Here is a 23754-nt window from a genome sequence, read left to right as displayed (position 1 = left end):
GGTTTCCAGCCTTTCCTTTGCTCACAAGTTGGACAGGTAGAACTGTGCGTGCGCATCCAACGTCAGTGCAACCCAATTTGAACCCACAGATAGGCCTCGATTTTTAATAGTAAACATTTTTTGTAGATTAATCGAAACCCATAGTAGAGAAAGTTAATTACAAAGTCTTACACCAGTTTCTCACTAAATTCATTACATAAAGTGAAATAGGCTACATGAGAAAGCTGTTGCAACCCGTTATTGACAAGCAAGAGTAAAACTTAAGCAGTCAAAGCTGCAGCCGACCTAACGTTAGTCGTTACACAATAGATGACAAGTTTAGCTAAATAACACGATTAACTACCGGGCCAATAATTAAATTACGCAGATATGGTAAAAAGGCTCATTCATTGCGTGCAGTGTTTTATTCTCATCAACTGAGTCTGTGCGGCATTTCTTTATATTGAAATTCAAGCTACGGTGTGACGTGAACAGAATCACTATCCTTCCTACTTTCTCATGTGCATTTTGGGTATTGTAGTTCAGTTGAGCAGTTGTGTGAGTTCTAGATACAGGCATTGGTTCCACGCTAATTCTTCCTTGACCAGACTCCAAGAAGAGGGGTTAATTACTTAAATTGTCATTGTGGAACAGACTGTGAATTCCAATCGTTAATGAATAACCTCTATGGCACCAACATTGTTTTATATTCAGAAGGAATGTTTAAAATAATCATCATGGAGCACAAACCATCAATCAGCAACCCTACATTGTATTTTCTTTTCTTTACTAAAATAATGAACCTTTCCTGATAATATTTTTTGGGGCATTATAGTAGAGCTTGCAAGTAACAAGCAGTATAGTCCTAGAGACTGAAAACGGAATCAAGAATGCGACTGAATGTCCAGAGTTAATTGCCTAAATCTAGAATATTGCACAGTCTGTAACCTCATCATGGTGTGCATATAATGCTCTCTCTGTGGAGCAATGGTATGATGGTATGATTGTAGCATTGTGCTGTGTGTTGCTCACTGCTGTTATTAAACCGGGCATCTGGAATACCGTCCATTCCAAACCGCACCACTCAATGCACACTCAGTGCTCCTCCATTCACTGGTCATTGTGCTCCAGTTCCTCCCAAACTAGCATGTGACTTGTGCAACATGGCTAGACACTAGTCTGCCACATTCTCACTAGAACATAAAGATACACTGCAACCAACTGTCTGTCCACTAACATGTGCTCACACCATGTTCTCTCTCTCTCTCTCTCTCTCTCTCTCTCTCTCTCTCTCTCTCTCTCTCTCTCTCTCTCTCTCTCTCTCTCTCTCTCTCTCTCTCTCTCTCTCTCTCTCTCGCTCTGTCTGTCTGTTTAATTATACAGTACTTGTCTCTTAGTTTCTATTTCAACTGTGTACAAATGGACAGGAAGGAAACACGCTGTTTGCCATCATGATAAAAGTGTATTTTTCTTCCTTCATCCTCTTGCCTTCTATTTGCCTTCTCAAGAATGAGGGGGAAAACGGTTTATACAACACAACACATCAAAAGGTAGGAATACACTTTCTTGTAATTCATGAAATGGTTTCGGTTCAGGATTTCAACCTGGGCCAATATTAATAATGCAACATATTTATTGTGAATTAGTTTTGTATCCAGTTTATTAATGTTGGTTTACTGGTCAGAAAATAGCCAACACTGATTGATGAATTGAAATTAGTGGATTCATTTTGGTCTCCAGCAGCCATAGCAAATCAGAAATTCAAAACCAATTAAAATACTTTTTTTCTAATGGGAGAGAAGGAGAGGATTCCTCCCACCATTGTGACCCATGGCCCAGTGCTAGACTCTCTCTCTCAGCCCAGTGTTTGTTATCTACTATGGGCCTCTTGGAGTCCCTTCCCTCCCTTGCCCCTGATAAAGAAGGGACTTCTTCTCTGAGCAAGGAAGAAAATCAAGGATGAACATAAACTCACACTGGGCGCAAATCATAAACAGGAGGGAGCATGATAGTGTATAGGCCAACCATGCAGATCACTATAGGCTCTGGTCTGGCTCCCCATAGCCTACACCTGCTGTTTATCACTCCGTTCATGTTGTTCTATATATTGCCTGCAAAGCCTTGTATACATACTAGAATAAATATATTACATACACTTTAATATTCATACAATATAGTCTAACATCTCTGCTTCCATCTCCACTGTGTGTTTTGGAGAACAGAGCTCCATATTTCTAACCTGAGGCTTCTCTTCGGGTGATTTCCAAAACATTGAACATCTGAACATTTCGTATTTAATCAGTCAGACAGCCAACTTGTCTATAGGGCCAGGCTACATTTGGGGACTTGGAAATTACATAATGTCTTGGAATATCAGATCTGATTAATATTTGAATATACAAAATTACATAGGTGGTCTAGTATTTTAATATCACATCTCATAAAATGGGACTGTCTCACTTTCTCTCACACCTCGCTGCTGATCGATTTCAGCACTTTCAGCACTGGACAGCTCCCTAATTGGACGTACTTGCAACTTGTTTCATGTGAACAATTACATAAACACTTCCAGGAACTTGTAGCCTTTAGAAGTACTAAATGCAGAAATATTCTGCTCTGTTTGATGGAGAAGAAGCTATCCGGGTAAACCTCATGGCATGATGAGTGAGGAACTACAAGAAACAGGACGGGATTAGGCATCAGTAATCTGTCGACGAGAGTGTGCTTGGAGAGAAAAGAACGAATCTATAGCCCTAAACCTTGGACACCAGTCAACATTTGCCCACGGTTAATACATAACCACCAACGACGAGGAGGGGGTGTACACAAAGAGAGGTGAGCAGACGTCCAAAATCCTATTTTACAAACATACTGTTTGTGGTGCATCATGGTGGGTCGCGCGCGGTGTCACTAAAACCAGGTATCTCACCCGGTTTCAGAGAGCCATCGGATTAAAACGGGTCGTTAACTGGTCTTTATTAACATCGTCATCGAGAATAGTGCTGTTCTGGAATGTATATATATCTATAGGCTAGTGTTAAATTACGTTGAAAGAAAAGTGCCTAAACGTCGATGTGATGACCTCAATAACATCTCCAATGGTAAATTACAATTTAACACCAATATACACTATAGGCTTTCCTTTTAGCCTATTGATATATATATTTTTAAACTGTTAAACATGTTCGAGTCTGTGTAACTAATTTGTAACCAATGTGGATGGTTGTTGCTGAGCTGCGCGTAGTGGTGACCCAGTTGGCGAGTTGTGACCGTGCAGCGCCTGTTCTTATTCTTGTCAATACATTAAGCTATAGGGGACACAATCGTGGTGCACTGAAGGGAGAACGTTCCAACTCCAACAACTGCATTCCTAATATAAAATATATTATAGTTGCACTTGCCCTGGTCACAGCTAGGGCACCGCTGGGTTTAGGGGGTTGGCCTCTGTCAGGGCTGCTCGTTTAGCTAAGATATATCACTTTCAATTAAGAGTGAAGGAAATCCTTTATTATATTCCAGAACATATAGACTAAATGAGCATACGGCACATGCTTGGAATAGCAATGGATAGGCTATTGTCATTCAACCTCTCAATTGTATGCATTCCCTAGTAGAATAGTGCCTTTTTGTCTACAGTCTATATAAATAATAATAATATGCCATTTAGCAGACGCTTTTATCCAAAGCGACTTACAGTCATGCGTGCATACATTTTTGTGTATGGGTGGTCCCGGGGATCGAACCCACTACCTTGGCGTTACAAGCGCCGTGCTCTACCAGCTGAGCTACATAGGACCACATACAGTGGGGGGAAAAAGTATTTAGTCAGCCACCAATTGTGCAAGTTCTCCCACTTAAAAAGATGAGAGAGGCCTGTAATTTTCATCATAGGTACACGTCAACTATGACAGACAAAAATAGAAAAAAAAATCCAGAAAATCACATTGTAGGATTTTTAATGAATTTATTGGCATATGATGGTGGAAAATAAGTATTTGGTCAATAACAAAAGTTTCTCAATACTTTGTTATATACCCTTTGTTGGCAATGACACAGGTCAAACGTTTTCTGTAAGTCTTCACAAGGTTTTCACACACTGTTGCTGGTATTTTGGCCCATTCCTCCATGCAGATCTCCTCTAGAGCAGTGATGTTTTGGGGCTGTCGCTGGGCAACACAGACTTTCAACTCCCTCCAAATATTTTCTATGGGGTTGAGATCTGGAGACTGGCTAGGCCACTCCAGGACCTTGAAATGCTTCTTACGAAGCCACTCCTTCGTTGCCCGGGCGGTGTGTTTGGGATCATTGTCATGCTGAAAGACCCAGCCACGTTTCATCTTCAATGCCCTTGCTGATGGAAGGAGGGTTTCACTCAAAATCTCACGATACATGGCCCCATTCATTCTTTCCTTTACACGGATCAGTCGTCCTGGTCCCTTTGCAGAAAAAACAGCCCCAAAGCATGATGTTTCCAACCCCATGCTTCACAGTAGGTATGGTGTTCTTTGGATGCAACTCAGCATTCTTTGTCCTCCAAACATGACGAGTTGAGTTTTTACCAAAAAGTTATATTTTGGTTTCATCTGACCATATGACATTCTCCCAATCCTCTTCTGGATCATCCAAATGCACTTCAGACGGGCCTGGACATGTACTGGCTTAAGCAGGGGGACACGTCTCGCACTGCAGGATTTGAGTCCCTGGCGGCGTAGTGTGTTACTGATGGTTGGCTTTGTTACTTTGGTCCCAGCTCTCAGCAGGTCATTCACTAGGTCCCCCCGTGTGGTTCTGGGATTTTTGCTCACCGTTCTTGTGATCATTTTGACCCCACGGGGTGAGATCTTGCATGGAGCCCCCAGATCGAGGGAGATTATCAGTGGTCTTGTATGTCTTCCATTTCCTAATAATTGCTCCCACAGTTGATTTCTTCAAACCAAGCTGCTTACCTGTTGCAGATTCAGTCTTCCCAGCCTGGTGCAGGTCTACAATTTTGTTTTTGGTGTCCTTTGACAGCTCTTTGGTCTTGGCCATTGTGAAGTTTGGAGTGTGACTGTTTGAGGTTGTGGACAGGTGTCTTTTATACTGATAACAAGTTCAAACAGGTGCCATTAATACAGGTAACGAGTGGAGGACAGAGGAGCCTCTTAAAGAAGAAGTTACAGGTCTGTGAGAGCCAGAAATCTTGCTTGTTTGTAGGTGACCAAATACTTATTTTCCACCATAATTTGCAAATAAATTCATTAAAATCCTACAATGGGATTTTCTGGATTTTTTTTCTCAATTTGTCTGTCATAGTTGACGTGTACCTATGATGAAAATTACAGGCCTCTCTCATCTTTTTAAGTGGGAGAACTTGCACAATTGGTGGCTGACTAAATACTTTTTTGCCCCACTGTATATACATATATAGTCAAGGATTATTTTTCCCACATGTCAATTCCTGCTGAGTGCCTCTTTCCCAACAGTCACATGAATACAGGTGGCCTGTCATGTTGTCATGTTTCTTTCATGTCAAAGACTATGCTCTCCGCTATGCTCCCGTGCAGGAATAAACTAGTCAACTTGTCCCACATTTTATATATCATCTTATGAATCCTGGCTTTGGCCAACAAATATTAATCTTCATTTTTTTCCATTTGTAGGCTGTATTTCATATGTAGCCAGAGCCAGCTGTATTCTACCAACGACTTGTACTGCCTGTTAAACTGTTGAACAGAATTGAAATCTTTCTCTAGTTTTGGTGGATGAAAATGAAGTCTGTGAATGGCATGGTGAAAGGAATGACTGCAGCTAGCTTTCTGTAAAACATGTTTATATTCTGTCTTTCTCTTCCTGGTATAGACAGCAGTCAGAATACTGGGATGTGATGAAGTCTGATTGTGATTATAGAACTCCTGTATAAATGTATAATTCCCTCTGATTTAGAAAGCTTGTTTGGTCTGTCACGGAGCCTGAAGAGGACTCCATGAACAGATGTTGTTCAGCTGACACCTATTCTGGCACACTGCTCATCACGCCGAAGATAGCTTCAGAGCCAACACTTTCTCTGCACGATAGACAACATCTGACATGATCAAGGTTCTAAATACGGATGCTGCGACGGTCCTTGGATGGATTCATTCCAGTGAGACTGAGTTCCCTGTGTGGACCGGGTGTAAGTATAGTCCATGCTAACCATGGGCAGTGAGCCCCCACAGGCCGTTGCCCGGCTGTTTGCCTGGGTCAACGGGATCTCCAAGTGTGAGCTGATTGAGCTGAAAGATCTCAGCCTAAATGATCGCATTGAGCTGGCACCGGACCAACCAGCCCCTCCGCTCCCAGCAGCACCCCTGACTCCCAGGCAGGTGAGGGCTTCGCAGAGGTCTAGCCAGGTGGTCCGGCTGGTGGGGGACAGTGTGAGCGTTGAGGGGCCCTCGTGGTTCACAGGGCAGGGTGGGAAGGGACATGACTTCCAGCCCTGCAGCTACACCCAGATCACCTGGTGTGACCTGTGTGGAGAATTCATTTGGGGCCTTTACAAACAGAGCCTGAGCTGTGCTAGTAAGTACCAACCCAGTGTGTGTGTGTGTGTGTGCACTTGCGTGCGTGTGTGCGTGCATGCATGTGATCACTGTATGTGTGTTGGTATGTGGGTATATACACTGAGTATACCAAACATTTGTACCCCCCCTCCCCCTTTTGCCCTCAGAACAGCCTCAATTCGTCGGGGCATGGACTCTACAAGGTGTCGAAAGCGTTCCACAGGGATGCTTGCCCATGTTGACTCCAATGCTTCCCACAGTTGTGTCAAAGTTGGCTGGGTGTCCTTCGGGTGGTGGACCATTTTTGATACACACGGGAAGCTGTTGAGCGTGAAAAACCCAGTAGCGTTGCAGTTCTTGACACAAACTGGTGTGCCTGGCACCTACTACCATACCCAGTTCAAAGGCACTTCAATCTTTTGTCTTGCCCATTCACCCTCTGAATGGCACATCTACACAATCCATGTCTCAATTGTCTCAAGGCTTAAAAATCTTTCTTTAACCTGTCTCCTCCCCTTCATCTACACTGAATTTGGATTTAACAAGTGACATCAGTAAGGGATCATAGCTTTCACCTGGATTTACCTGGTCAGTCTATGTCATGGAAAGAGCAGGTATTCTTAATGTTTTTATACTCTGTGTATATGTATGTGTGTGCAGCATGTCAATTTGTGTGAGAGTTGAGAGAGTCAGACATTCACACATGCAGGAATATATATAAGTGTGTTAGCATGTTTTCTGTAGCAATCTCTTTTTCCTATAGTGTGATAGAGCCTTAAAATAACATTTCTCTCATATCCTGTGCACTCATCCCAATAGGATGTTTATTGATTAGGAATCAGATCTGTCTTATTGCATCTTAATAAAGATAATTACATAATTATTTCTCAAATATATGAACTACTCCATAAGACAAACAGCCTGCTTTTTGGATTTGTTTCTCATCCAATCAGGTGAAAGCTTGTCCCAGAGCACGACCCTATCAGCAGGAAGCTCTGGGAAGCTTGGTGTTTTTAGAGCATAGGGGACAGCAGGAGCATGGGAACATTCTTGTCTTCTAAAATAACCTTTGGACTGCATGTATTTCTGTGTTGTGTATTTTAAGTGGTAGTGAAGAAGGAAACTGCAACAGCCATCAAAAGTATATGCCCAATTCCAAATGGACCCCTAGACCCTACGCCCTTGTGGAGAGAGTCTAGTAAGCCATTTGGGATAGACCTAGCCAGCTTGTAATCCTAAAACCCGGAAATGAGTTACCTCTGGTTCGTTCAGCAATCCCTATGGGAAAATATCATTGGGAATGAATAGGGATTTGGAATAAATGCAGAAAATAAAGTCTGAGGTTAATACAGGCTTAGGAGATCTTATATGTTTTGTTCTATGAGCTAATATCAGTCAGTTAACATGACCTTTATGAATTATCAAGCCTTTATGTGCTTTATGTGTTTTTAATTTAAGTGATAATGCCAGAGAAGCCGGTGTTTGGAGGATATATTGGCACGGTGTTGTTAGGCCCAAGACGAAGACGAGGGCCAGCAAACCGTACCAGTATATCCTCCAAACACCGGCTTCGAAGCATTATCACTTTTAAATAACGAGTTACCAACATATTCAAATAATGATTGACATATTTTCAATTAAAACGTTTTTTTAATGAATTTATTCATACTATTTCATCCTTCCACAAGATATAGTCCCGACACATATCTAGGGTTGCTACCCAAGCCGGCTGGTCGTTTGTTCTATCGGTTCGTTTGCCAGAGACTCGACCCAGTTGTTCAGTCTTTTTGTTCTTTCTATGGACTCTTCAACAGTCGTTGCAACCCAATCGTTCGTTCTAAATGTTCCATTGCCATACTGGCTGGCAACGTTCTTATCCCTTACTTGCTAGCTAGCCAACTACGGCTAACTTACAGTCACGTCAAACAGTGCAGCCAGAATAACAACAGTAGCTGCATTTGTTTAAGCTGTTTTCTAGTGACATTTATTTGGATACATCCATAACAATGAGCTAATGAGGCACGATTTCGCCTGGCATAGAAAATGTTCTTTCTCATCAGGACACTGTTGTTCATAGGAGCTAGCCAACAACACAGCTAACACAATCACTTCCAACTGAAGCTGGAAAGACTGCAAACTAGCTGCACTTCGTTTCATTTTACTTTTTTCAATTTACATTTATTTGTATATATCCATAAAAACTATGCCAGCTGATTCATGATTTCGACTGGCTGAGAAACGCTGCCTACCTGTTTGTCTCGTCCCGACTCCCGACACATTCATTACTATGGGACAGCTGGAGATCGAATTTGAATATTGAAACAATGTTGCAAATGTTGGAGAGACAAACAGGAAGGTTTATACAAATCTCTGCTGTTGAAAACTAAATGTTAGTCTAAAAGTAATGTGAGATAATGTCTAGAGTTTATAAATTGCCTGGCTGGGCTGATGAGACAGTGGATTGCGCAGTCAGATGGAACAGAGTAAATAGGCATTTTAACGTCATAGATTTAGCCTTGTGGAATAGACACCGGCTGGAATACGCTTTGAACCAATCAGTATTCAGGATTAGACCCACCCGTTGTATAATATTACATAAATGCTTCAAAATTAACAAAAAGTGACATTAGCGGATGAAGATTATCTCATAGAACAAAACATGTAAGATCTCCTAAGCCTGTGTTTACCACCCTACAAAAACCATTCATTTTCTCCATAGGCTTTGTCCAATGAACCATGGCAGAGTTAGTGCCAACAAAAAGACGCCGTTACTATTTGTCTCTATTGGGCCCATGAGAGTTAAATATGTGTAGATAGTATGGGGCTGAATACAGTCAAGTCTGTTTAGCCAAAGCCACTAATTCATTAGACTTGCTTGCCAGACTCATGGCGGCTGTGGGACGAGACTCATTCATAGTTGATGTGGTGGACAGAATCAACAGCAGAGGGCAGTGAAGACCTATAGTGCATTCAGAAACTATTCAGACCTCTTGACTTTTTCCACATTTTGTTACGTTACAGCCTTATTCTAAAATGTATTAAATTGTTTTTTTTCCCTCGTCAATCTACACACAATACCCCATAATGACAAAGCAAAAAAAGGTTTAAAAAAACCTGGAAATATCACATTTACATAAGTATTCAGACCCTTTACCCAGTACCTTGTTGAAGAACCTTTGGCAGCGATTACAGCCTCGAGTCTTCTTGAGTATGACGCTACAAGCTTGGCACTCTGAGAGTCTTTAGGTGCCTTTTGGCAAATTCCAAGCGGGCTTTTACTGAGGAGTGACTTCCGTCTGGCCACTCTACCATTAAGGCCTGATTAGTGGAGTGCTGCAGAGATGGTTGTCCTTCTGGAAGATTCTCCCATCTCCACAGAGGAACTCTAGAGCTCTGTCAGAGTGACCATCGGGATCTTGGTCACCACCCAGACCAAGGCCGTTCTCCCCTGATTGTTCATTTTGGCCGGGCGGCCAGCTCTAGGAAGAGTCTTGGTGGTTCCAAACGTCTTCCATTAAAGAATGATGGAGGCCACTGTGTTCTTGGGGACCTTCAATGCTGCAGAAATGTTTTGGTACCCTTCCCCAGATCTGTGCCTCGACACAATCCTGTCTCGGAGCTCTACGAACAATTCCTTCGACCAGTCAAGTCCAATCAAGTTGTAGAAACATCTCATGGATGATCAATGGAAACAGGATGCACCTGAGCTCAATTTCGAGTCTCATAGCAAATGAATACTTATGTAAATAAGTATTTCTAAAAACCTGTTTTCGCTTTGTCATTATGGGGTATTGTGTGCAGATTGATTAGGATGTTTTTTATTTAATCCATTTTAGAATAAGGCTGTAACGTAACAAAATGTGGAAAAAGTCAAGGGGTCTGAATACTTTCTGAAGGCACTGTATATCTGCTGTGCTGCTCGATGATAATGAGAAAGCTGGGAAGGGGAATTCAGTTACCACTTTAGTCTCCATGTCATGCACAAGATGAATGGTAGAATAAACACATTTGAGGCAAATAGTTGATCCAAAATGTGTGAATGGTAATGTTGAAGCAATCAACCGTCTCTCTTCCTCACATGTGACCCATCTCCCTCTATGTAACAATGTACATATTGCCAAAGCTTACTTTGGATATTTACACTCTCTATCTCTCTCCCTAGACTGCAGTTACACCTGTCACTACCAATGTCGACCGTTTATCCAGTTGGATTGTAGCACAGATAGTAGGCTCCTCACTACCAACCAAACTGATGTTTCTGAAGACACCGTGGAGACAGATACTAATGTGGATGTGGTAAGTAGCCTAACAGATACAATGTCTCTTTATGGGAGTTGCAGTGTGTCTCTATCGTTCTTCAGTTTCCTTTACATTGTGTAAATGTTATTTCAACAAAGGAGAGAGAATTAATTGTCCAGAGAACATTGACTGTAGTTAGTAGAGGGGATACAAAGGGTACACAATTGAGTGTGTGTATTATATAGATAAACCAAGGTCCAAGGTCTGTACTAATTCAACATTACACCTTGCTGTGTGTGTGTCCCTGTGTGTGTGTCCATGTGTATGTGTGTGTGTTTGCGTACGTGCGTGTGTGTGCATGTGTGTGTGCATTTGGGGTCCCTTCTTTGTGGGTCTGTGCCGCTGGGGGGCGGGGTGGGGGGCAGAGCCTCTGCAAACAATTTAGGAGAGGGGTGGAGAGGAGGAGGTTGCTTAGTAACGCCACAATAAAACAGCTGTTCAAATATCTCCTTATATGCATAACTCATCAAATAATAAAGTCTATACATTTTCATCTATTATTCAACACTAGTCAGTTCTGCTGCATATTTTCTGTTTTAGTCAGTTCTTGACAGAACATGAGTCAGAACTAGACTATAGTTTGAAAACACCATGCTCCTCAGTTATTTATCCTATGGTGTTAATTGTGGTTTGACTGTTGGTGTTGTGGTCAATGGCCATATGAGCAATCGCTGTCACAGCTGAACATTCGGGTTGGTCATTTTTGGGAAAGAAGGAGGGGCTTGCGCTTATGGTAACAGTAGGGGAGGGGCTAGACGCTCTTTCAGTGCGTTAATTTCACGGTCGGAGAGGGGCAATAGGTGGGACTCAAGGACCACATGCGGACTCCCCATCAAATGTAAATCCTGTGAGGAACTTATGTAACGGGACAAGTAGAGTAGTAGTAGGAATGGTAGAATATTAGAATGTGTATTGGGGAGCTTATTGTTAAATTGAAAATAATTACCTAGGCTATGATTTTGAGAATTGATGACAATTAGTGAGGGACGCACAAATACGTTAACATTGTAACGTAGCGATATGGCATTAAAAGAGGCAATGGAAAAGACCACATCATTTGAGATGACTTGGGCAGCGCGACCAGCAGCGGAAACTGTAGCCAGGATGACTCGGACTCGGAGCTGGAGCAGTTTTGCACCGCGTGCACATCCTTCTTTATCAAAGTAAAAAGGAAAACGGTGAGGCGTCCGCGGCAATAAATAAAAAAAGTCAGAAGTCTGGTCTATCAAGTTAATAAGATAACATACTACCCTATGTAGCCTAAACGTTTGTGCAATGTCTTTGTTGATGGACTGCATTGTAGTCGGTTTTCAAAACAATGTCGTTTCTTATCATGCTATTGCCATTTGATGCAATTAAGTAACTCATACACAGAAACTCTCTGTAACACAGAGTTGGGTCAGGTAAATGAGATGTTTGTGCACACAAAGCTCCACACTAGAACAGTGTGTATGGCTTTTTTCCCAGCTGGGAATGATTCTGTTTTTGCATGACACATTGGAGAATTCGTTCAAAGAGAACTTGTGTTGCTGTGTGGAAATTCTTAATATGCTGGTTGGAACTGGCAGAGATATGACACCAAAGCCTAAATTTAACCTGTGTATGTGTGTGTGTGTGTGTGTGTGTGTCCTCAGTGAATTCCTCTCCTCTGTTCTTGTGGAAGGCAGGGATTCCTCATGTGCTTACTAGCTGGGCTTGGTAGGGAGGGGGTTGAGAGAGCAAGGTTGGCCACAGCTTCCATCTGCTTCATGCACCTGGCTTTAAACCCAAGGGAGTGAACTCGCTGTTTACTGGACAGAAAGAGAGGTTGTGTTATCGTGGGAAAAAGTTATGCCAGAGGAGGACATAGGATACTGTACTTTTGTACTACTCTTCTAACTACTGTATGCGGAAGGGACGTAGTCCACGTTGACTTACCACATGGCAAAAAAATATTTAGGAAAAACTTGAAAAAAATCACTTGTTTCATGAAAAAATAAAAACATTTGGGAGATCACTGATAGAGCAGGTGTATAATAAAGCTGTAGAACAACACAAGTAAGTTCTCTGCTGACCTCTTGTGGTTGGTTAGACAGTGAGCCTACAGCCAGACCATAGGAATAGGTCCTAGGAGATTTGTTTTGAAACTCACATTCCTCTCCTCTATTTCAGATTGAACCAATTGACTGGGGGAAACAAGTGCTTTCTGTCAGTGACATCCAGCAGAAGGTGAAGGAATACAATGCTCAGATCAACAGCAATCTCTACATGGTGCTGGTATGTAAATGTAAATGCAAATGCATGTATACACACACACACACACACACACCTGTGTCGAATGGCCAGTTAACCTCACTTTGTAAATTAGTTGCAGACCCATTATATCCTCTGTCCTGTATATATATGTGATAATCTGTAAGTTAATATACTGAACAGAAATATAAACGCAACATGCAACAATTTCAAAGATTTTACTGAGTTACAGTCCATATACGGAAATCAGTCAATTGAAATAAATTCATTAGGCCCTACTCTATGGATTTCTCATGACTGGGAATACAGATATGCATCTGTTGGTCACAGATACCTTTTTTTAAAGTAGGGGCGTGGATCAGAAAACCAGTCAGTATCTGGTGTGACCACCATTTGCCTCATGCAGCGCGACACATCTCCTACGGAATGTTGTCCCACTCCGCTTCAATGGCTGTGCAAAGTTGCTGGATATTGGTGGGAACTGAAACACGCTGTCATACACGTTGATCCAGAGCATCCCAAACATGCTCAATGGGTGACATGTCTGGTGAGTAATGCAGGCCATGGAAGAACTGGGACATTTTTAGCTTCCAGGAATTGTTTACAGATCCTTGGAAATGGGGCCGTGCATTATCATGCTGAAACATGAGGTGATGGCGGCGGATGAATGGCACGACAATGGGCCTCAGGATCTCATCACGGTATCTCTGTGCATTCAAATTGCAATCAATAAAATGCAATTGTGTTCGTTGTCCGTACCTTATGCCTGCCCATACCATAACCCCACCGCCACCATGAGATACTGTTCACAAAGTTGATATCAGCAAACCGCTCGCCCACACGATGCAATACACGCTGTCTGCCATCTGTCCGGTACAGTTGAAACCGGGATTCATCCGTGAAGAGCACACTTCTCCAGCATGCCAGTGGCCATCGAAGGTGAGCATTTGCCCACTGAAGTCGACTGCCAAATTCTCTAAAACGATGTTGGAGGCGGCTTATGGTAGGGAGATGAACATTCAATTCTCTGGCAACAGCTCTGGTGCACATTCCTGCAGTCAGCATGCCAATTGCACGCTCCCTCAAAACTTGAGACATCTGGGGCATTATGTTGTGTGACAAAACAGCTCATTTTAGAGTGGCCTTTTATTGTCCCCAGTACAAGGTGCACCTGTGTAATGACCATGCTGTTTAATCAGCTTCTTGATATGCCACACCTGTCAGGTGGAGGGATTATATTGGCAAAAGAGAAATGCTCACAAAGAGGGATGTAAACAAATTTGTGCACAAAATTTGAGAGAAATAAGCTTTCTTTGCATATGGACGATTTCTGGGATATTTTATTTCAGCTGTGTATATGAGTTCCTCAGGCACGTTATGTTCACACTGTATTGACATGTCCATTGACAATCCATCTAAGGACTCTGTATCCTTTTTTCAGAACCGAGACGGATCATACACTGGCTTCATCAGGGTCCTTTTTAAGCTGACTCGTCCTGTGTCACTCCCACCCCCTCGGAAGGTGTCTTCACCACAGGAAGAGGGGCAGCTGGAGGGGGGGCTGAAGTGCCGGACTTCTTTCTACCTCCCAAAAAACACAGCCAAACACCTGCACATAAGCTCCCGGACACAGGCACGAGAGGTCATAGAGGCCCTGCTCAACAAGTTCACTGTGGTGGACAACCCGGCCAAGTTCGCCCTGTTTGAGCGCAGTGAACATCAAAACCAGTGTGAGTGTCCATTAGCACAAATCATTCCACTTAATATGATACCAAACACAATGTAAGAAAATGTCCGGGTCACTTTTTTTTCTCTCTCTCTCTCTCTCTCTCTCTCTCTCTCTCTCTCTCTCTCTCTCTCTCTCTCTCTCTCTCTCTCTCTCTCTCTCTCTCTCTCTCTCTCTCTATTCAATTCAAAAGGGCTGTATTGGCATGGGAAACATATGTTTACATTGCCAAAGCAAGTTAAATAGATAATAAACCAAAGTGAAATAAACAATCAAAAATGAACAGTAAACATTACACTCACAAAAGTTTCAAAGGAATAGAGACTTCAAATGTCATATTATGGCTATGTATCTCTCTCTGTCTCTTTCTTTGTTTTACCTTTCTAGTATACCTCCGTAAGCTGTCTGATGATGAGCGTCCGCTCCACCTGCGTCTGTGTGCCGGACCTAATGAGATAGTCCTAAGTTTGGTGTTGAAAGAGAATGAGACTGGGGAGGTCAACGTGAGTCATCTCCAAAACCATACAAATATAATATATTTCTATGTCCCAAAAAAATACACAAAGAGGGCTCTCATATGCTCAACACTGAAAATGAAGTGTATTGGAAAGTGTTGACAGAGTAATTACTTTACTGCATTGAGAATTGAACATTGAGTTACTCTCTCTCCCACAGTGGGATGCATTCAGCTTTCCTGAGCTGCACAATTTCCTGCGGATCCTTCAGCGCGAGGAAGAGGAACACATCCGGCAGATCATCAAGCGCTACGCTCTGGCCAGGGACAGGGTGAAGGAGGCAATGGCCAGCGTCACCACCCCCGGCTGATGTGATGTGATGGCATCATGGTGGAGAGGCATGCACACTATTGACCAGCAGCCACCAGGAGCATGGTACACAATATGGTCATGGTACACAATATGCCATTCTGAGTTCAAAGGTCTTTAGAGCTGTCCTTGCTGTAGCAGATAGAGCACAGCACAGCAACCTCTGCAGCTGTAGATGGCAACTACGGCCAAAGGGGGTTAGATAGGGGGAGAGACAGGAAGTCAGAGATCAATCATGAACATGTCCTTGAGACGGACTTTGGCCGTGTTCCAGAGGATTAAAATCGTAATGTATCATGGGTAAATTGTGACTGACTGTCTGATCTACAAATAATAATGAGTCGTTATTTATGATGCAAGGTTCTTTGAAGATCAGTTAGTCGGCAGTCGCCTGCACTGTCAGCTGCAATGTAGAACAAGCCCAGGGACATAGTAGTGTAAGCTAGGAGAGAAGGTAGGGATATTTAGTGCAAACCAGTGGGCTACTACTACGGGTGTTGTGTGGCCTTGATTGGGTACTACTATGATGACTGGAAGAAGTTGTCTGAGGAGTGAGGACAGATGATAAAGTCATTGACTGGACACCCAGGAGATGTCCTGGTCTGGACACTGCTTAACCTGAGAACTGGAGTTTTTCACTGGGAAAATGTTTGCTGCTGCTCAGATGTTGGGCGAGGGTGCGATAACTGAAGATTGAACTGTATTGAGCTGTTGTTACTCTCATAATTCCCCTTGTCGTTAATAAAGGGATCATTGAATGCGTCTGACATGTCAATCTGTTGTGGGCTTTCTCTAGATTTCTATCTTAGTTTAGGGACGTGTTATGAAACTTGACAACTGTTTTCGATCAGGGTTGTGTTGAGTAGGGCATACTATAGCAAAATGTTTTTCAATGGAAAACAAAATTCTGTGTTCTTATAGGGACAGTTTAGGTCTCTCCCCGTTTCGAAAACATCGTCTTCCTACTGCACATGGCCCAGCTTTCTGGGAAGACATCTGTCATAAATACTCAGATAAATCCTTTAAACTTTTAGCTAGCCAGTGTCATACATGTTTTATTATGGGAATTACATATCTAAGGAAATGAATCAATTTTGCAATGTGTTCATATTTCCACGAATAATAAAAAGATAACAAATTAGTCATTTAATCTTTATTTTGTTATCAGTGTTGTTATTATGCCTTACATCATCCACTTTAGAGTAGACAATTTTGCACTCTCTTTCCTCATCTCCTTTCCTTCCCAACAAGGAAAGTAAATAAATAGACGGGAAGTGACGCAAGTACATGCCCTCGATTTAACGGAAGTGAGGGAGAGGCTGAGGCTAGATTTTTCAGCGTGAGAGAGCTGTTTGTGTTTTGAAGGCATTCGTCGTCAAAGGAAGTTGGCACATCCTTGATTTCATTCGATTGATCGACATCAAGCTGAAATTACTCTGGGTATGGTGATAGTGAATGCGCTTTCAAGCATGTAACAAATCAAATTGAAACGTGACAGCACGTATTGACAGCAAGTATGGCGTTTTGTAGCTAGCTATCTGATATTCTGAAGGGCCTTAGCTACAACTAGCATATCACAGCCTCAGACACGCTGGAATGTTCTGCCATAAGCTCAATAAATAATTAAAGCTGTTTCAGATATGACATGCTGCTTTTTAACAGGAAAGTTATAAAAGTGAGTAGTCGGCTAGCTAGCTACGGATGATGACAGGACGTCGTTGGTGTTAGCAGCTAGCTAAGCTACATTGGTTTGGGAAACTAACGCCAGCCTCAAATCCTACCTTGCTAGTTTTTTTAAAATAAACTGTGTGGTTCGAGTGCTGATTGGCTGACTGCCGTGGTATATTTAAGCAATAAGACCCGAGGAGGTGTGGTATATGGCCAATATACCATGACTAAGGGCTGTTCTTATGCATGACTCAAAGCAGAATGCCTAGACACAGCCCTTAGCCGTGGTATATTGGCCATATATCACAAACCCCCGAGGAGCCTTATTGCTATTATAAAATGGTTATCGATGTAATTAGAGCTGTAAAACTAAATGTTTTGTCACACCCGTGGTATACGGTCTGATATACCATGGCTTTCAGCCAATCAGTATTCAGGGCTCAAACCACCCAGTTTATAGTTAATTGATAATGCCCGAGAAGTCGGTGTTTGGAGGATATTTTGGCACGGGTGTCGTTAGGGCCAAGACGAAGTCGAGGGCCGGCAAACCGTTCCAATATATCCTCCAAATACCAGCTTCGAGGGCATTATAACCTTTATACAACAGGTTACCAACATATTCAAATAATGATAGACATATTTTCATAATTGTTTTTATTTTGATTTGTTTATTCATACTTCCACAAGATATAGTCCCGACACAAATCTAGGGTTGCTACCCAAGCCGGCTGGTCGTTTGTTCTATCGGTTCGGTTGCTAGAGACGCGTCCCAGTCCTTCAGTCTTTTTGTTCTGTATCTATGGATGCGTTCGTTCTAAATGTTCCATTGCCATACTGGCTGTCAACGTTCTTGCTTGCTAGCTAGCCAACTATGGCTAACTTACAGTCACGTCAAACAGTGCAGCCAGAATAACAACAGTAATTGCAATTGTTTAAGCTGTTTTTAGTGACATTTATTTGGATACATCCATAACAATGAGCTAATGAGGTGCGATTTCGCCTGGCATAGAAAATGTGCTCTCACGTCAGGACACTGTTGTTCATAGTAGCTAACCAACAACATAGCTAACACAATCACTTCAAACTGATGCTGGAAAGACTGCAAAATAGCTGCACTTCGTTTTAGCTTTTTTCTATTGACATTTCTTTGTATATATCCATAAAAATGATGCCAGCTGATTCATGATTTTGACTGGCTGAGAAACGCTGCCTGCCTGTGTCTCGTCCCGAATCCTGACATGTTCATTACTATGGGACAGCTGGAGATCGAATTTGAATATTGAAACAATGTTGCAGATGTCGGAGAGACAGACAGCAAGGTTTATACAAATCTCTGCTCTTTTGTATAATGTGAGATAATGTCTAGATGCTTTTTATAGTGGAGATCAAGTTTATGAATTGCCTAGCTGGGTTGGTGAGACAGTGGATTGCGCAGTCAGATGGAACAGAGTAAATAGGCATTTTAACATCATAGATTTAGCTGGTGGTCATTTGTGGAATAGACACCGGCTGGAAAGCGGTTTTAACCAATGACTATTCAGGATTAGAACCACCTGTTGTATAACAGACCGTATACCACGGGTATGACGTTTATTTTTACTGTTCTAATTATGTTGGTAACCAGTTTATAATAACAATAAGGCACCTTGGGTGTCTGGTATATGGCCAATAAACCACGGCTAAGGGCTGTATCCAGGCACTCAGTGTTACGGCGTGATTCAGAACAGCCCTTAGCCGTGGTATATTGGCCATATACCACACCCCCTCTGGCCTTATTGCTTAAGTATAGAATACTAGATTAAAGACTGCTAACCCATGCTAAATAGTCACAGATAGCTAGCTAAGTAGAAAAATAATATCAACATAGCTAAGATTGCAGGTAATTTGATCTCTAGCAAAATCAGCAGCTTCCAGGGAAACATTTGTCACCATTCATCAATATCTAGCTTCTAGTAACTTCCTTTCTCTGTAATTCCTTTAGATTCTAGCTAGTTACGGTCTTCTACTTGATAAACAACGTCCCTGTTGCGAGAATTGTCAACACCTTCATCGAGCACCAACTAGCTAAATCTCTCCTGGGTGCAGTCCGGCCAAGAAAATAATGTCCTACAGTTGAAGATGGGAGGTAGTGGCTCCAAAACCAAAGGTTATTGGCCTTTTGCTGGTTCAGGCAGTGTTGATGGTGATCCAACCAAAGAGGGAGTCGATGAACAGTCGCTGGCGAGGCTCCGAAGTTTCCGAAATGCGACGCCCTTCGTGTTTACCAGACGGAGGTAAATATAGCATCACAAGTAGCTACAGTGCATTCTGAAAGTATTCAGACCTTGACTTTTTCCACATTGTTACGTTAGACTTATTCTAAAATTGCTAAAATTGTTTTTTCCCCCTCATCAATCTACACACAATACCCCATAATGACAAAGCAAAAACTGGTTTTTAGAAATTGTAGCAAATTTATTTTAAAAAACATCCTGGAAATATCACATTTACATAAGTATTCAGACCCTTTACTCAGTACTTTGTTGAAGCACCTTTGCAGCGATTACAGCCTCGCGTGTTCTTGGGTATGACACTACAAGCTTGGCACACCTGTATCTGGAGCTCTGTCAGAGTGACCATCGGGTTCTTGGTCACCTCCCTGACCAAGGCCCTTCTCCCCCGATTGCTCAGTTTGGCCGGGCGGCCAGCTCTAGGAAAAGTATTGATGGTTCCAAACCTCTTCCATTTAAGAATGATGGAGGCCACTGTGTTCTTGGGGACCTTCAAAGATGCAGACATTTTTTGGTACCCTTCCCCATATCTGTGCCTTGACACAATCCTGTCTCAGAGCTCTACGGACAATTCCTTCGACCTCATGGCTTGGTTTTTGCTCTGACATGCACTGTCAACTGTCAATTGACCTTATATAGACAGGTGTGTGCCTTTCCAAATCATGTCCAATCAATTGAATTTACCACAGGTGGACTCCAATCAAGTTGTAGCTCAGTTGGTAGAGCATGGCGCTTGCAACGCCAGGGTTGTGGGTTCGTTTCCCACGGGGGGCCAGTATGAAAATGTATGCACTCATTAACTGTAAGTCGCTCTGGATAAGAGCGTCTGCTAAATGACTAAAATGTAAAAAAATTAAAAAAGATCAATGGAAACAGGATGCACCGGAGCTCAATTTTGAGTCTCATAGCAAAAGGTCTGACTACTTATGTAAATAAGGTATTTCTGTTTTATTTTTAATACATTTGCAAAATCTCAAACAATGTGGAATAAGGGAAGGGGTCTGAATACTTTCCGAATGCACTGTATGTCATCATAACATAATGCACATGCTACTGTCTGCTTCTCAGGATTAAGCAAGGCTTGGATTTCCCAATGCCTTATGCCCCTTTGATCTGAAGCAAATATTGTACACTTACAATATAAAGGGTACACTATTGTGTATCTTTCTAGAAACATCCCCTTACGATGTCAGTAGGCATAATAATCTCCGGGAGTGCACAGATCAACACATGGCACAGAGAGCTTATATTTGACATCCCTTTCTAGCTCTGTGTGGCAGTGCGCAAGGGGAGGGGTTTACCGATGCCACAGCTGTAGAGGGTAGACATTTGTCATGCTCTTATATCTCTGGACCACACCTAGTCTGATTTAATCAGGCTGTAATACACAATTAATTGGTATATACAGCCTAAAACGAATGCTTGCAAAATCGTTTAAATGTTCCTTACAAGACAATGTTGAATGAAATTTGTCCTCTGTAGCTCAGCTGGTAGAGCATGGCGCTTGTAACGCCAGGGTAGTGGGTTCGATCCCCGGGACCACCCATACACACAAAAAAAAAATGTATGCACGCATGACTGTAAGTCGCTTTGGATAAAAGCGTCTGCTAAATGGCATTTGTTATTATTATATTAAAATTACATTTAAACTTAGTCTACCGGTTTTCTGTGTGGTTTGACCTTCAGCTGCTAGAAATTTGACAAAATCTACAGGAAAGTATTGTTTACCCGACTGTTTAGAGAGCCAGTAGGTGTATGGTTCTGTTCAGCACCAAAGTAAAGTTTGTTTTATATTGGATATTCGGTTTTCTCTCATCAATAGCTATTGAACCAAGCATGCCATGACAATGAACATTTTATATTCTGAATCGGGAGGATGGAGAACAATTCACGTGTTTTTTTTGTATTTTTTTGCACACATTGGTGTCGATTTGTTCTCCATCCTCCCCTGATTCAGAATATACCATTTTCATTGTCATATAATGCCTGGTTCAATAGCTATTGATGAGAGAACAGAATATCGAATATATAAATCAAACTTTCCTTGGTACTGAACTGAAACAACCGGCTCTCTAAAAAGTTGGGATAAACAATACTTTCCTGTGGATATTGTCAAACATGTAGAGCAGCTGAAGGACAAACCGCACAGACAATTGGTAAAGTACGTTTAAATTACATTTTATTCAACAGGCATTAGTTCCAGGCTGTATATACCAATTAATTGTGTATTACAGCCTGATTAATCAGACTAGACCACACCCAGCAGTAACCCTTATGTCTTATCTGCCTTCAGCTCCCTCTACTTTGACGAGGATGGAGACCTGGCCCACGAGTTCTATGAGGAGACGGTTGTGACGAAGAATGGCCGCAAGAGGGTCAAACTGAAGAAGATCCAGAAAAACCTCATACCTCAGGTAACAGCCCCCTCTGTCAAACCGTTGGAATACAAAATTCAGGGGTGTATTCACTAGGAAGCAAACAGGACGAAACGGGGAAGTTCCTATCTGAATTTGTCTAATAGAAACTCTTGTTTTTGTTGCAAAATAGTTTGCTATAGTGTGCACTAATGAATACACCCCCCTGATTAAACAGCAATTTGGTATTTTGATGTCATCCTCTAGTCCTCTAGTATACATGATTTAAATTGTCCCGCCCCCCAGACCAGTATATCCGATATGGCAATATCCTGATCACATATCTGAATGTTTCGGTAACTAAAGAATAATCATGATGCTTTAGTTTTATTTGTGTTCATCATTCCGTCTCTTTCGGTTTCCCTATAGGGAACCATAAAGCTGGAGCACCCCTGCATCCATGTGGATTTCCCTGTCGTTCTGTGTGAGGTTTGATGAAGCCTGGGGCCACGTTTTGAGACCAGACTCAGACTAGCCACGGTGTCAACTCCGTCCCCCTGTTTTCCTCTCCACCTATACTTTACCCTGAAGCCCTCCACCTACCCTCCTCTAATCCACCATGGTCTCCCCGTGATGATGTTTGGCCGGAACCCTGACCTGTGATGATAGACAGGCTGTCTAAACACATGGTGTTGAGCCCCTGCATGTGGACTCTGTAAAGTGTGGCCCGTGTGCAGTCACGTTACACACAGTAGTAAGTGGCCACTTACGGAGACTGTCCATCTGTGAAACACCTCAGATAAGTTGGATGCTCCCGTTACCCTCAACCTATTCATTATATACAGTGTGTGAGTGTTAGTGGATATGGAATGAAATGTGACAACAGCTTGTCTGCTGGTCTCGCAGCAGCAGTGTGTGCTCTGGTAGGATGATCCATTGTACTTTGTAAGGAGAATGTAGTAGGACAATTTGAGTTGAACCATGAGCTGTTAAGTAGAGTAGTGTCTCAGAATAGGCCGGCAGTCCTATATCTGTAAACCCCGGCCTATAGAGTTAATTTACCATCTATACAGAGCTGCGAGGGGAATGGGTATTAAGGGGTGAGATTTTCCAATACCTGTTCAGTCTTCAGAGCATCCAGAGTAATGATAGGGCTTCACCTATTAGGGCCATATCCTGAGGTCAGAGATATAGGAACATTTAATGCACATTTTACATGTACAAGTAAAAACAAACGCCCCGTCATGGCTTGATATAATTTCCACCATGCATGACGCTGGCTCTGCTTCTGTCATTTCCCCATGGAGTTAGACAATCGGTGGCCAATGTAATCTAAGCTGATCTTAATGTGATGTTTGACTGGCTGTGGTGATCATGGTGTGAAGACCAGGGCTTGTAGTTATGAAGCGTCTGAGTATGCGCTGATCTAGGATCAGTTTTAACCTTTGAGATCATCATAGTGAATCACATTAATGGGGGGATCCTAGATCGGCAATCCTACTGAAGTGCTTTTTTAGTACGGGCCCAGGCCTCAGAGCCACGCATGTACAGTGAAGCAAGAACTCTAGTCCCCCTGGGAAAGTCCTCTGTTCCGTCGCTGCTTTGGCACGATACATTTCACTGTTAATTTATTATAACTGTTACAATGGCATTGTTTTTTAAATTACAACTCAAAATGTATCCAGTCGGCTCTTGGTCCCTTTATTTCTTCTATGCACCATTACACAAACTGATGTCTCCCTCTTTCAACAATAATTTCTGTCCTCTCTTCTCCCAACATCTGCGTTTGTAGATAGTGTTATGGAATAGGTTAGGTAGTTTAGACGGCACACTACAGCTCACTGCCATTCCCCCAGGGGGCAGCAGCAACCTTGTCCAGAT

General features: G+C 42.4%; 2 protein-coding genes across 4 annotated transcripts; both read left to right on the top strand.

Moving 5' to 3' along the window:
• Positions 1 to 2471: 2471 nt before the first annotated feature.
• Positions 2472 to 16722, top strand: LOC121578063 (ras association domain-containing protein 1-like). Of its 3 annotated transcripts, none has more exons than XM_041892146.2 (7): positions 2472 to 2814; positions 5905 to 6519; positions 10663 to 10796; positions 12951 to 13055; positions 14473 to 14761; positions 15145 to 15260; positions 15433 to 16722. In XM_041892146.2, exons 2-7 carry the CDS (start codon positions 6147 to 6149, stop codon positions 15580 to 15582), a joined length of 1167 nt encoding a protein of 388 aa, XP_041748080.1. In that variant the 5' UTR covers positions 2472 to 2814; positions 5905 to 6146; the 3' UTR covers positions 15583 to 16722. The 3 variants fall into 3 exon arrangements, with proteins under 3 accessions (XP_041748080.1, XP_041748081.1, XP_041748082.1); XM_041892147.1 differs by lacking the exon at positions 2472 to 2814 and adding an exon at positions 2849 to 3080; XM_041892148.1 differs by lacking the exons at positions 2472 to 2814; positions 5905 to 6519 and adding an exon at positions 7081 to 7114.
• A 167-nt stretch (positions 16723 to 16889) lies between these two features.
• Positions 16890 to 23553, top strand: LOC121578062 (tumor suppressor candidate 2-like). The gene is made up of 4 exons (XM_041892145.1): positions 16890 to 17021; positions 19231 to 19522; positions 21813 to 21933; positions 22303 to 23553. Exons 2-4 carry the CDS (start codon positions 19368 to 19370, stop codon positions 22366 to 22368), a joined length of 342 nt encoding a protein of 113 aa, XP_041748079.1. The 5' UTR covers positions 16890 to 17021; positions 19231 to 19367; the 3' UTR covers positions 22369 to 23553.
• Positions 23554 to 23754: the final 201 nt, after the last annotated feature.

The sequence above is a fragment of the Coregonus clupeaformis genome, chromosome 12 (assembly GCF_020615455.1).
Source record: "Coregonus clupeaformis isolate EN_2021a chromosome 12, ASM2061545v1, whole genome shotgun sequence".
Classification (NCBI taxonomy): domain Eukaryota; kingdom Metazoa; phylum Chordata; class Actinopteri; order Salmoniformes; family Salmonidae; genus Coregonus; species Coregonus clupeaformis.
This window is presented reverse-complemented; position numbering and strand designations above follow the sequence as displayed.

Coding starts and splice junctions, on each gene's coding strand:
- LOC121578063 (XM_041892146.2), top strand. CDS start 6,147: ATGCTAACCATGGGCAGTGAGCCCCCACAGGCCGTTGCCCGGCTGTTT. Junction 10,797..12,950: donor CAGATACTAATGTGGATGTG/GTAAGTAGCCTA, acceptor CCTCTATTTCAG/ATTGAACCAATTGACTGGGG. Junction 14,762..15,144: donor CAGTGAACATCAAAACCAGT/GTGAGTGTCCAT, acceptor TTACCTTTCTAG/TATACCTCCGTAAGCTGTCT.
- LOC121578062 (XM_041892145.1), top strand. CDS start 19,368: ATGGGAGGTAGTGGCTCCAAAACCAAAGGTTATTGGCCTTTTGCTGGT. Junction 19,523..21,812: donor TTCGTGTTTACCAGACGGAG/GTAAATATAGCA, acceptor ATCTGCCTTCAG/CTCCCTCTACTTTGACGAGG. Junction 21,934..22,302: donor AGAAAAACCTCATACCTCAG/GTAACAGCCCCC, acceptor GTTTCCCTATAG/GGAACCATAAAGCTGGAGCA.